The sequence below is a fragment of the Gymnoscopelus microlampas genome (genome assembly GCF_963454915.1).
Source record: "Gymnoscopelus microlampas genome assembly, chromosome: 16".
NCBI classification, from domain to species: Eukaryota; Metazoa; Chordata; class Actinopteri; order Myctophiformes; family Myctophidae; genus Gymnoscopelus; species Gymnoscopelus microlampas.
The window spans coordinates 45,933,625-45,947,955 of record NC_139953.1 but is presented as its reverse complement, the minus strand read 5'-3'; the positions used below and the strand labels follow the sequence as shown (position 1 = coordinate 45,947,955).

At 42.6% G+C, this 14,331-nt stretch overlaps 1 protein-coding gene across 1 annotated transcript; it reads right to left on the bottom strand.

The window, feature by feature from the left end:
• Positions 1 to 472: 472 nt before the first annotated feature.
• On the bottom strand, positions 473 to 12,377 carry LOC311063030 (uncharacterized protein). Its single transcript, XM_084082246.1, has 4 exons — positions 12,243 to 12,377; positions 9,636 to 11,151; positions 5,324 to 5,331; positions 473 to 3,869 (listed from the first exon to the last, which is right to left on the bottom strand). Exons 2-4 carry the CDS (start codon positions 11,104 to 11,106, stop codon positions 2,358 to 2,360), a joined length of 2,991 nt encoding a protein of 996 aa, XP_083938372.1. The 5' UTR covers positions 11,107 to 11,151; positions 12,243 to 12,377; the 3' UTR covers positions 473 to 2,357.
• Between the last annotated feature and the right edge of the window lie 1,954 nt (positions 12,378 to 14,331).

The following is a 14,331-nucleotide window of genomic DNA, read 5'->3' as shown; positions in this document are numbered from 1 at the left end:
GGAATTCAAAAGATAAATTACCGGCCACGCAAACCAATACCTAATCAACACCAGACCAATATATTCAATAGGCTTTTATTTATAACTACTTACAGTATATAGACTGTGCAACACCATAGTGTTTGGGGGGGGTCCCCAGATGACAATTTAAGAACTTTAAGACCTTTTTAATACCTCAAGAAAAGAAAAAAAACAAATACTGCATCAAAAGTAATCAACAAACTAACCAAACCTATACTATAAAACATTGGCAAAATCGTCAAGCAGTATAAGAAAGAGGCCAAATTGTGAAAATAGCAGATCGACAAGCTCACAACGCCTCGCGTTGCGAGGCGTTGCGAGGTTGTATATCTGCTATTTTCACAATATTTATCTGTGGAACGAAGTCAAACAAAATGGGGGGTCCCCAGTTCAAATATGATTATTTTGGGGGGTGGGGGTGGGGGGGGGGGGGGGTTGCAGCCTGAAAAGATTGAGAACCACTGGCATACAACCAAAGGGGGGGGGGGGGAGAGGGGCACAGGCTACAAAACAAGCCTTAATATGAGAACCTACAAAATCTGACATCCATCCATCCATCTACTACAACAGTGTACGAACCCAAACATCTAACTATTCACAGGTTTCTCCACTGCAGGCTCTCTCAAAGTGGGTGCCGTGACCATAGACAGACATATAAATAAAAGTAGTCCAACTCTGGGGCGTCTGGTATCTGCTGCACGCCATTTTTTGGGGAAGGCAAAACATGCCTATCAAAGTGACTACTGGCCAATCACAGCGCGTCTTTCTCTCGGAACATGGCAGAATGTAGTTGTATATTTTTTTGTATACGACTGGATTCTGACAAGTCCCGGAAAAGACGCGCTGCGATTGGCCCAGTAGTCACTTTTGAGTGGCGGCGTGCCTTCCAGAATACGGCGGGGCCGCGGATACAGGTGGTCGCTCCAATGAACTGCAGCGGCCAATGAGGTATGTAGGTTTCTATATATATATGGCCGTGACGCCAGGCCAGGGGTGTGATCGAATGCTTTGATAATATTTGGAATTCACCAATAATCGATTATAACATAGTATGTTACATTTAAACATCCAACGTACAAAGATATTAGCAATCAGTGCAAACAAAAGCGTAATACTCTCTCTCAAGTCTCTTAGCCCATTGGTTCTCAAAGTGGGGTCAGGGGACCCCCAGGGGTCCCCAGCAAAATGTGTTAAAACACCGAGCGCCGCGCTATGAGCAGCTTGTAGAGCTGCTACTTTTTTGAAAGAATCGTGAAAGATTTGTGCAAATCTTTGAATATGTATATTTTTGTTCAAGTCAGATCTTTGCTTCTGAGGGGGTCCCTGGAATGAAATATTTTGAGATGGGGGTCCGCGGCCAAATACACATCATTTTGGGGGCCCTTGACATGAAAAAGTTTGAGAACAGCTGTCTTCAGCCATCTGAATACACGTCCAAAGACATTGAATATCTTTTTTTTAAGATGAATTGAAATCACTAAATGAAAGAGAGTGAATATTATGCTTTCAATCGTTTTGCCTTCATTTGAAAGTCGTGGTCACCATCATCATATGATAATAAAAACAGTAATTATAATCATTATAATGATACAAATATTTATAGTAGGGTCTGTCATACTGTTATGACACATTTCTAAGTAGTACAACATGACATGAATATAGGGTGCTAGAGTGAACAGTAACAATAACGTGTAAGGGCGTTGTGGATATAATAATTCTGTATCGGGGGGGGGGGGCTGAGCCCAAAAGGTTTTATATTTTGTATATTTATTATATACAGTTACATACATCCTTAACCCATTAAGACCGGGAACTCATCTGTGTCATTTTAGATTCTATCCACTTTAACCATTATTTTACACTTTGGCTATTAAAAAATGGCTATTCAAAAATAGCCTAATATTTTGAAAAATCTTTAAAGCAAACATTGTTTTACTCAAGTCTTTGCTTCTGGGGGTCCCTGGAACAAAATATTTTGAGATGGGGGTCCGCAGCCAAAGACATTTTGGGGGTCCTTGACATGAAAAAGTTTGAGCACCACCGATATTATAGCAGCAACATAAGTGTTTCAGAAAACTGTTAGGATTTAGAAGACATTTGTAGAATCCCCCAGAGGCAAAGATTTGAGTTACAAATGTTTGCTTTAAAAAAAAAATATATATATATAAAAAAAAATGTGCACATATTTTCACGATGTTTAAAAAATAGCAGATCTACAAGCTCTCGGTGCAGTGCCATGAGCTTGTATATATCTGCTATGTTCTGCTAATGACACAGATGCGTTCCCGGTCTTAATGGGTTAAGATAAATACACTTTTGATTGGACACTAGACATTCTAAGTGTTTTGCACAGTGACACAGATCTTGGCGGGCAACATCTTCAGAGACATGTTGTGACTGAGAATGCTGACGAACGGAAACATCCTCTCTGTGAACGTGTGCGTGTAGGTGTGCAGGTGTGTGTCGGTGTCCGGGTCGGAGAAGGACAGCTTTCCTCCGCTCCAGTCCAGCCGAACTCTGATGCTCCGCGGTTTACGCCTGACGTAGAGAACCATGGCGGCGGCGTAGTCGCGATCGAAACGCGACGAGCTGATGGCGTTGAATCCGGTAGAGTCTCTCGTCATCGCCCAGGATTCGCCACAGGCCTTGTCTCCTTTCCTCTGATAGGACTCTGCTAAAACCCCTAGTGACCAGCTGGCGTTGTCTCCCACCTCCACGTCCCAGCTGTGAGTCCCCGAGTCGAAGCCCTCGGAACCCAGGACGATGTCCGACCAGTCGAACCTCTCCGGGTTGTCGGGGAGCTGCTGCGTCTTGTAGACGTCCACCCTCACGCCGGTCAGATCGTCGGACAGGATGAACTCCGGATAGGCGGTGTTGGGGTCCAGGATCACGGGCGTGTAGGAGACGATGTCCTTCATCTTCTCCCAGACTCTGAAGGCCACGTTGTGCAGATGTTTGGCCTCGTCTATCAGCGCTCCTCCAGAGACCGGCTGTGGGTCGTGCAGGGTGAGCTTGAGCTGGACCCCCACCATCGTGGCCTTGTAATTCTGCAGGAACGAGACGTGGTCGTCGGCTTTCAGCTGGTCCTCGGCGGCTTGGATTGCGTTTGCGAGGCACGTCATCTTTATGTTCAGCTTCTCACTCCGCTCCTTTATCTCCTGGCTCTTCTGTGCTTCTTCCTCCCTTAACGCAGAGATCCTGGCCTCCTCTTCGTCTTGTAGGAACTGATGCAATGCCTTAAACTGTGCCTTTATCCGTGGCTCCGTGTTCTGGGCCTGAACCTTGATGTGACTCTCCGTAAGGTCGTACTTTGTTTTAACTTCATTAAAGGCCTCCAGTTTCTCCTTTAACGGCTTCAACGATTGCTGGACTTTCTCCTTGCAACGCCCCGACGCTTCGTCTACGGGCGAGAACTTGTGTCCGGCGTGTTTTGCCGAATCCCGACACACGAGACACGCCAGCTCCTCGTCGTCCAGACAGAAGAGCCTGAGCTTCTCCCCGTGCGCGGCGCAGAGGTCCTCCGGGCTCACCGATGACTCGGCGCTCAGGCGTTTCTCCTCCAGAAACTTCTCACACAGGTTCTTTAGCACCAGGTTTGTAGGCGGCTGGTTGGCGACGGATTTTTTTGTCCTTTTTTTACAAACAGGACAATCCCGTATCGATCTCCCCGTCCACCATTCCTGCAGACAGCCTTTGCAGAAGCTGTGGCTGCAGGGCAGCACGACGGGGTGTTTGAAGACCTCGTAGCACACGGGGCAGGTCAGCTCCTCCTCCAGACGAGTGAAAGGAGAAGCCATGTCCGTCTGCAGTCGCATTCCCTGATCTGGAAGGCTGCTACACCAGGAATACTAGAATAGAAACAACAACAACAACATTATGAGCAAGTAGCAACAGTAAAGTGGTGTCAAAAAGAATCCATTCATAGACCCATTGAGACCTGAAGCCGATTCTACATGTCTCCTAAATCTCAACAGTTTTCTGAAAAACGTATGTTTCTATATCAGTGGTGCTCAAACTTTTTCATGTCAAGGACCCCCAAAATTATATGTATTTGGCTGTGGACCACCATCAAAATATTTTGTTCCAGGGACCCCCCAGAAGCAAAGATTTGAGTTAAAAATGTTCGCTTTAAAAAAATATATATTCAAAGATTTGCACACATGTTCAAGATTTTTCAAAAATAGCAGATCTACAAGCTCGTAGCGCGGCACTCGGTGCCGCACTACGAGCTTGTATATCTGCTATTTTTGAATAGCCCAAAGTGTAAAATAATGCTTTTTAGCTGAAATCTAAAAATGGCACAGTTCCAGGTCTTAATGGGTTAATCGTAATCGAATCGTTAGCTGGTGAATCTTAATCGAATTGAATCATGAGGGCAGCGCCAATGCACACCTCTACAACAGTACTAGTAGTATTTCTAGCAGCAGACAGTAGGCTAATAGTAGTAACAGCAGCACTTGTAATAGTGTAGCAGTGTTTACGGTAATTATTTTGTGATATGGTTGCATTATCAGTCCTATTTTCACTTTGCTGAGAGTAAAGCTGATCCATGAAAAAATACCTGTTATTTTATGGATTTTGCTATGAATGGCAGTTCATTTTAGTTGCAACGTGTGAAGCACAATGCATAACAAAAATGATATGTCGTGATCTCATATTTGTATACAGTATACAAATGGAAAGTGCTATACAGCATACAGTATAAGGGGTCTTCTACATTTTCAAGCCAAGGACCCCCTAGCTGAGAGAGAGATGAAGCAGGGACCCCCTCTATATTGTATAAAACTTTGTTTCAGATTAAACGTTTTTTTGTTTACTTGGTCTGCTCTTTTCCCCCCTCTACACCTACACCTCTTTGACAAAAATAGCCGATCTACAAGCCCACAACGCCTCGCAGCGCGAGGCGTTGTGAGCTTGTAGATCGGCTATTTTTGGCTAAAGTTCTCCTCAGGAAAAGGGATGCGAGGTTTCAAGTGGTTAACGTAAAACATAAAAATCATATCACTAAGATTTGGCGGACCCCCTGTAGTAACTCTGAGGACCCCCTAGGGGTCCCGGATCCCCTGTTGAAGACCCCTGCAGTATACAGTATACACATGGAACCTTGTATACTGTCAGAGTTAAGGGGAGACCTTGGAAAAGTAAAGGTTTGAGAATTACTGGTTTAGATTATTCTTTGTTTCAACACGTTACAAATCTACATTGAGTGTTCTGGCTGGTGGGTGTCAGGCTGTGTTTCACTATAGACTATACAATAGACATGCATGCGTATTGCTATTTGAATTGAGATAAGGTAGCCCACTGTTGTTCCTGGACAAAAGACGGATAGTGTTAGCACCACATTTAAGTGTCAAAAGAAATACATATGCATGGTCCTAGACAAAGGACAGATAGGTGCTGGTCAATTAACACGTTTTAGTTTGAATAGAAGATGCAAATAAATAGTATCCTACTGACAGCTACTATTCATGAACTACACTGAGATAAGGCATGGCTGGAAATGGATAGTCAATGTGAGTGTACTGACTTAGGCTGCTTTGTATGAAATATTGCATTTGTGGAAATAATTATCGACTAATAAAAATAACTTTACATGATATAGTGTAGTTGTGTATTACTGCCACACACTGTTATATTACAAAGAAGATGGCGCAATTAGATTGTGAATGACAGTGCTGTGTTTCTGTGCAGGCTGTGCAGTCATGTCAGTGGGATCAGATGCACACAGTCCCTGGAGCAAAACATTTGGAGATGGGGGGTCGGTGGCCATTTTGGGTGATCCTTGACATGGAAACGTTGGAGCACCATTGTCCTAACATACTGTTAGGCTTTAGAAAACATTTTTCGATATGTATTTGGCCGCAGGTCCCCCAGAAGCAAAGATTTGACTTATAAATATTTGCTTTAAAAATGATACATATATATATATTCAAAGATGTTGAAGATTAGAAAGAAAACCAAAGGTCTTACTGAGCAGGTCTCTTTTACTGTGGTAGGTACTATGGTTTACAACATGTTGAAAGTGGATGGACTTAGATCAGTGGTTCTCAACCAGTGGTCCGGGGACCACCAGTGGTCCTTGAGGGGGTTCCAAGGGATCCCCAGTCAAATTAATAGTTAGGAACCAAATTGACCCTTATGTGTCTGCAACTCTGAGAGTGTACAAATGGAACCAAATGGACCCAAATGGACCCTAACGGGTCCATTTGGTTCCATTTGTACACTCTCAGAGTTAAATGAACACTGATGATGATTCAGTTTAGATTGGGACCCCCAAGAAATCAGGTGCCATGTCTTATGGGCAGTCCCCAGAAATCAAAATGGTTGAGTCCCCCCCTGGCATATCTTTTCGTCCGTGGGCTATTATGTGTCAATTTGGGGGTCCTTGACATGAAAAAGGTTGAAAACCACTGACTTAGATAAACATGAATAATAATGTAGTCCCCTTTAGTTATGCTTTTCTCCTGGACAGAAGATAAACAATGTGTAATCCTTCATGTCGTCATCTTTACCCTGACTGGGTGGGGGCTCTCATAGAGTTTGTGTCCATAATAGTAATAGTAGCAGGTGGTTTAGAAGTTGTAGTAATAACTGTATACTATCACTTAAATGTTTTTTTAGCATTGCTAAAGCTCTCTACAGCTCATAATATACAGAAAAATACATTTTCAGGTCAGGGTACCAACATTTTTATCCAATCACGTGAGAAAACATTCATCAGCTTCAAATATATATCATATATACTGTCTGCCCCCCCAAAACCAACATCTTGAGATGAATAGCACTTTTTAAATACTGTATCCATATTGCACTTTGATTTTTTTTAAATCAGACCTGTATATACTTTGGCTAATAGCCGATCAACAATCTAAAATCGTTTGAAAATAGCAGATCTACAAGCTCACATTTGCGACGCGTTGTGAGCTTGTAGATCCGCTATTTTCAAAGGATTGCATACATACGATAACTTGTGAAATGGGACGTTCTTCTGCATAATGAGTGCTTTCTACTTCAAATGTTGACACCAATACGTTTGTATTTTGACTCAAGTACATTTTGAATTCCAGACTTTTACAGAGTACTTCTATATTGCAGTATGATACTTTTACTTAAGTAAAACATGTGAGTACTTTTCCCACCATTGCTGTTGTTGTTGTTGTTGTTGTTGTTGCTGCAGAAGATTCAGTTTAGTAGCTGTAGTAATAATACAGTATCTTACCTTAAACAACAGCCGGTAGTAGCTGCAGTAGTAGTAGTAGCAGTGGTGGTATCATATAGTAATGTTTATTTTACACTAAACTGTATTTTAAAAACTCTTCTCGGTCTCTTTCTGTGCGTGAGTGAGGAGGGTTGAAAATGAATAGTGAACTACATGGCCTGTACCACGACACGCCATTGGCCGAGTCGTCATCAATAACAAGCTTGCTGATTGGCCAGATAGGCACGCGCAGAGAGTACAATAGACAGCTATTGGTCTGTGTGATCAGTGTTGCCAGATTCTGGTGAGAGAAACAAGCAACCAGGTCTAGGAAAACCAGCCCAAAAAGAAGCAACTACGGGCCACATGAGCACTTTAACATGTACGTCAGCTATTTGAAAATAGAAGATCTACAAGCTCACAACGCGTCGCGATGCGACGCGTTGTGCGCTTGTAGATCGGCTATTTTCAAATAAAATCTTGCGGGGAAATTATAATAAGCAGATCTGGCAACCCTGCGTGTGACGTTAAAGGCCCCGCCTCCGCCACACAGATACACTAGAACACTACCCTCTGGTGGTTGTACAAGGTAACGACAGGATTGAAACCAATATTCCACAGACTCCCCGTTATAGTTTTGTGTTTTTCATCTGTTCATTTATATTAGTCATTTATGTTTTCAGGTTTAAAAAAAAAGAAGGTGTATTTAACATTTCTGGGGTCATGTTCATGTCTAATCTGGCGTTTGTGTGACTCCCCAGACAGTTTTTAGGTTGCTTGATTCAACATTTAGATGTTTTATTATTTATTTGATCTCCAACCTATGCATTAGGACATTGGTTCTCAACCAGTGGTCTGGGGACCACCAGTGGTCCTTGAGGGGGTTCCAGCCAAGTTAATAGTTAGGAACCAAATTGACCCTTATGTGTCTGTAACTCCGAGAGTGTACAAATGGAACCAAATGGACCCATTTGTACACTCTCAGAGTTAAATGAACACTAATGATGATGATACAGTGTAGACTGGGACCCCCAATAAATCAAAATGGTTGAGTCCCTGGCATATCTTTTCAAATGGGGGTCCATGGGCTAATATGTGTCAATTTGGGGGTCCTTGACGCGAAAAAGGTTGAAAACCACTGCATTTGGACATTGTTGGTAACCAGAGCCAGGGATGTGTTTCCAATGAGTCTAACATGGCTCACATGGAGTTTGATGTTGAATAGGCTTATAAAGAAGGAGGATGTGTCTTATCAAAGTAATATAAGATATTGCAAATTGCAAATATTTGAGTTAAAAATGTGTATATATATATATATATATATATATATATATATATATATATATATATATATATATATATATATATATATATATATATACATACACACACACACACACACACACACACACACACACACACACACACACACACACACACACACACACACACATACATACATATATATATATATATATATATTCAAAGATTTGCACAAATTTTCACGAGTACATGGTTTCAAAAATAGCAGTTCTACAAGCTCATAGCGCGGCACTCGGTGCTTGTAGATCTGCTATTTTTGAACAGCACAAATAAATCTTAAAATGACACAGATGTGTTCCTTTCCATGTTAAAACAAATATATATATTATTTTTTGCATCTGCCAAACCTCTGTGGACATTCCTTTTGTTAGAGTGCGAGCATTCCTTTTGTATTCTTGGTGGTTCAGTTAAAGTAATGGTTAATTAAAATATTAATTACCAGCCACCGAAAAAATCAATCAATCAAAAATCAATCAAAAAGATCAATATATTCAATAGGCTTTTATTTCTATCTACTTAGTATATACTGTGAAACACCATAGTGGAATAGAAGAATACACATACAGAATAAAGATACACAAACAGAATTACCTTCAGAATCCACCATCCACTACAACGGCGTATTAACCCAAGCTTTAACTACACGTATTTACAGGTTTCTCTACTTTTTCCCTACTCTGTCACGATCATGAAATGTACTTACATATAATTGCCATTAACGATTGAATGTGTGGCTTTTAGGCCTTGTAAACAAGTTGCACAGGGTCAGATATGACAAGAACTTAAATACACAAACAAATGACCTATACCAATAATCACAATATATAATGTATTAGTGCCAAAATACACCATATTCAATATTATACACTCAATATTTGTTATAAAATAGTGGAAATAGCTGATCTACAAGCTCACAATGTGTCGCGACGCGTTGTGAGCTTGTGCTATTTCCACTATTTTTAAAAATGTTTCAAAATGTATGAACCTTTCTCAAAATGGAACCGATTATGACGGCAATTGCAATTATCTCAAATAATTGCGATTAGGCGATTATGTAATAATTGTGACAGGCCTAGACACTGGACATTCTAACTGTTTTCCAGAGTGACACAGATCGTGGCGGGCGCCATCTTCAGAGAAGTGTTAATTAAATTATCAATGAACGGAAACAGTCTCTCGGTGAAAGTGCGCGTGAAGGTGTGCAGGTGCGTGTCGGTGTCGGGATCAGAGAAGGACAGCTTTCCTCCGTCCCAGTCCAGCCGGACTCTGATCTTTCGGGGTTTCTGCTTCACCGAGAGGTTAGTGATATCGCGGTGAAGCTCGTCGGGGTCGGACCCCGATGAGAAGACCGCGTGGTACCCCGTGTTACGACAGAGACACGTACACCAGGATTCACGCTCACCGTCGCTCTGTCTTTTCCTCTGGTAAGACTCTGCTAACACGCCCAGTGACCAGTCTGTGGAGTCGCCGACCTCGACGTCCCAGCTGTGAGTTCCCGAGTCAAAGCCCTCAGAGCCCAGGACCCTCACGTGAACGTCAAACCTCTCTGGGTTGTCAGGAAGCTGAAGCTGCTGCTGCTGTGTGTCTCCAAACCCTCTGTATCTCACACCGGTCAGATCGTCGGACAGAATGAGTCCTGGTTGGGCCGTGTTGGGGTCCAGGATCACAGGAGTGTAGGAGGCAATGTCCTTCATCTTGTACCAGACTCTGAAGGCCAGGTTGCTCAGATGTTTGGCCTCGTCTATCAGCGCTCCTGAGAATGGCTGAGGGCAGTGCGGGGTGAGCTGGACTCTTTCCATCGTGCTCTTGTAGTTCTGCAGGAACGAGACCTGGTCCTCGGCTTTCAGCTGGTCCTCTGCGGCTCGGATTGCGTCTGTGAGCGTCGCCATCTCCATGTTCAGCTTCTCAATCCTCTCTGTTATCTCCCGATTCTTCTGCTCCTCTTCCTCCCATAACGCAGAGATCCTGGCCTCCTCTTCCTCTCGCAGGAACTGATGAAGGTTCTTAAACCGATCCTTAATCTTCGTCTCCGTGTTCCGGGCCTGAACCTTGATGTGATTTTCTGTTCCGTCGTAAATTCTTTTAACTTCATTAAACTTTTGGGCTTTAAACTTTAACCGCCTCCAACATTTCCGGACTTCCTGTTTACAACGCCCAGACGCTTCATCTAGAGGTAAGAACTTGTGTCCAACGTGTTTTTCTGAATCCCGACACACGAGGCACGCCAGCTGCTCATCGTCCAGACAGAAGAGCCTGAGCTTCTCCCCGTGCGCGGCACAGAGGACCTCTGAGCTCACAGACGAGGCGCTCCGGCGTTTCTCCTCCAAAAACTTCTCACACAGGTTCTTCAACCCCAAGTTTGTAGGCGGCTGGCCACTGGAGGATGTCGTTGTCTGTCGTTTACAAACGGGACAATCCTGTGTTGGCCTTCCTGTCCACCATCGCTGCACACAGTCTCTGCAGAAGCTGTGGCTGCAGGACAGCAGAACAGGATGTTTAAAGATGTCACGGCACACAGGACAGACGAGCTCCTCTTCCAGGCGAGTGAAAGGAGAAGCCATCATTGTTTGTCTGCAGGTCACATTCCCTGATCTGGAGTGCTGCTACACCTGGAATATTAGAATAGAAACAACAATATTATGAGCAAGTTAGCAGCAACAGTACTAGTAGTATTTCTAGTGGCAGACAGTAGGCTACTAGTAGTAACAGCAGCACTTGTAATAGTGTAGCAGAGTTAAATAGTTATTTAGTGATATATAGTTGCATTATCAGTCCCATTTTACTCTGTTGAGAGTAAAACTGAACCATGAAAAACTATGTATTTGTTTTGTTTATTGTTATTTTATGGATTTTGCTATGACCAGTTAGCTCATTTACAAGCTCATAGCACGGTACAAGTGCCGCGCTATGAGCTTGTGGATCTGCTATTCTTTTAATGTATATTTCCATGTGTCCATGTAACCGCAACCATTGTGAGCTTGTAGATCAGCTATTTTCAAAAGTTGTTTATACATGTGAAAACTTGTGAAATGGGACTTTATCCTGCATGATGAGAACTTTCTACTTTTGGTATTTTCAGTACATTTTGATACCAATACTTTTGTACTTTTACTCAAGTAAATTTTGACTTTTACTTACAGTATTTCTACATTGCAGTATTGATATTTTTTACTTGAGTAAACCACCACTGTTGTAGTAATAGTAGTAGTAGTAATAATAGTAATAGTAGACTAGTAGTCTATTGACAGTAGTATCTTAACTTAAACAACTGGGGGACCCCCTGGAATATCTAGCAGTGATTCTCAACCATTTTAATTTCAAGGACCCCCAGTTTAACATGCATTAGGGCTACGGACCCCCATTTAATGGCATTTCTATCACTTGGACCGCAATTCATATTGTAAAATCAATGTTAATGTAACTCTGAGAGTGTACAAATGGAACCAAATGGACCCTATTTGTACACTCTCAGAGTTACAGACCCATAAGGGTCCATTTGGTGCCTAATCTATCATTTAGCTGGGGACCCCCTGGAACTCCCTCAAGGACCCCTGGGGGTCCCAGGACCCCCCTTTGAGAACCAATGCTTTACACCACTTGTTGTTGTTGTTGCAGAAGGTTAAGTTTAGTAGCTGTAGTAGTAATAATAATAATAATAATAATAATAATAATAATAATAATAGTATTAACAGTATCTTACCTGAAATAACAGTAGGTAGCAGTAGTAGTAATAGAGTAGTAGTGGTATCATAGTATTTATATTACACTAAACAGTATTTTATAAACCTTTATAAACGCTTATAAAGGTTTATAAAGGTTTCTCGGTCGCTTTCTGTTACGCAGCTTCAAAAGAATCACGTGAGCCGCACACAACGACACGCCATTGGCCGGTTCGTCAGCAATAAGAAGCTTGCTGATTGGCCAGATCGTCACACCCAGAGAGTACAACAGAAGGCTATTGGTCCGAGTGATGTTACAGGCTCCGCCCTCCGCCAAAAGCAAAGCAAAGCAAAGTTTGTTGTTTACCCAGGGTGTCGGACTAAGCACGAAGCCTGTTTCCAGCCGGACCCTGCATGGAAGCCTTGCTCAAGGAACTCGAACTAGGGACCTTCCGGTATCAAGGCAGCCCCTCTAACCACTAGGCCACCGCTGCCACTATAATAATCACATCCGGGTATTTGGCTACCTATGAAACAGCGCCCCCCCCACAGCATGGGGAAATCACTTACTTCAGGGGTCTTCAACAGGGCGTCCGGGACCCCTAAGGGGGTCCTCAGAGCTACTACAGGGGGTCCGCCAAATCTTTGTGTGATAGGATTTTCTTTTTTTACCTTAAAGGACGACTTCACCACTTTTCAACATATCTTCATATAATAGGTCCTCTCTAATGCTCATGATAAAATGGTACCATTTTTTTCTAATCAGTCTGTGTCTCAGAGGAGGGCTGTAGACAGTTCAGAAACCCGTCTACCAGTGACATCATCGATGGGGAATCCAAGCTAATAGAAACTGCAGGCTTTGTATTCCTGGAAAGTTGCAATGCAATGATAGATCCCATTGTTCTCGCCTTAATAAAAATCTGAATACATTTTTTTAAATCTTTTTGGGTAAAAAAAATCCTGCCTAACGATGATGTCACTGGTAGACGGGTTTCTGGACTGTCCACAGCCCTCCTATGAGACACAGACCAAGTAGAAAAAAATGGTATCATTTTATCATGAGCATTAGTGAGGACCTATTATATGAAGATATGTTGAAAAGTGGCGAAGTCGTCCTTCAACACTTGAACATCTCTTTTTTGAGGAGAACTTTAGCCAAAAATAGCAGATCTACAAGCTCACAACGCCTGGCAGCGCGAGGCGTTGTGAGCTTGTAGATCTGCTATTTTTGGCAAACATTTTTGGTGAAACAATCACCTGTGCATCCAGTCTCAATGTTGGTAAACAAATAATTGGTCTATAAGAACTGTGTTCCAAAAATAAGCAAGTATATTCTTTAAAGCAGGGGTCTTCAACGTTTTCAGGCCAAGGACCCCCTAGCTGAGAGAGAGATGAAGCAGGGACCCACTCTATGTATAAAGTTGTGTGTATAAAGTTGTGTTTTACTTGGTCTGCTCTTTTTTTCCCTCTACACCAAACCACAACGCCTCGCAGTGCGAGGCGTTGTGAGCTTGTAGATCGGCTATTTTTGGCAAAAGTTCTCCTCAGAAAAGGGGTGCTAGGGTTCAAGTGGTTAATGTAAAAAATATCATATCACACAAAGATTTGGCGGACCCCCTGTAGTAACTTTGAGGACCCCCTAGGGGTCCCGGACCCCCTGTTGAAGACCTCTGGGTTAAACCCACTAGATTTGGGTTTAGGCTACTTTGTATCTGCTTGATTGAATGGGCAAACTGTGAGTGACCACTGACCCTGGACTGTATCAGCTGTGTGAGAGAGGCTGTGTGTGCAATTATACATGACATGGTCTGTTAATGAATGCAATTATGGTGAAATGTAATGCTGAAATGAAACGTGATGAGTACAAGGAATGGAAATAACGTTAGACACTTTTTTTTATGGTCATGATTCAAGTGCCAGTGCCCAAGTGAAGCCAGTCCCATTAAGCCAGTGTGCCAGACTATGTGTTGGAGCTGTTAAAACGCTCATAGACCTGCGGTTCTCAAACTGTGGGTCGGGACCCAGAATGACAGTGAAGTGACAATTTAAGGACTTTTAAGACCTTAAATTGTCTTAAAAAAACCTTTAAGACCTTTTTAATAGGCCTATGTAAAAAAGAAAGAAGAAAAA

Coding starts and splice junctions, on each gene's coding strand:
- LOC311063030 (XM_084082246.1), bottom strand. CDS start 11,106: ATGATGGCTTCTCCTTTCACTCGCCTGGAAGAGGAGCTCGTCTGTCCT.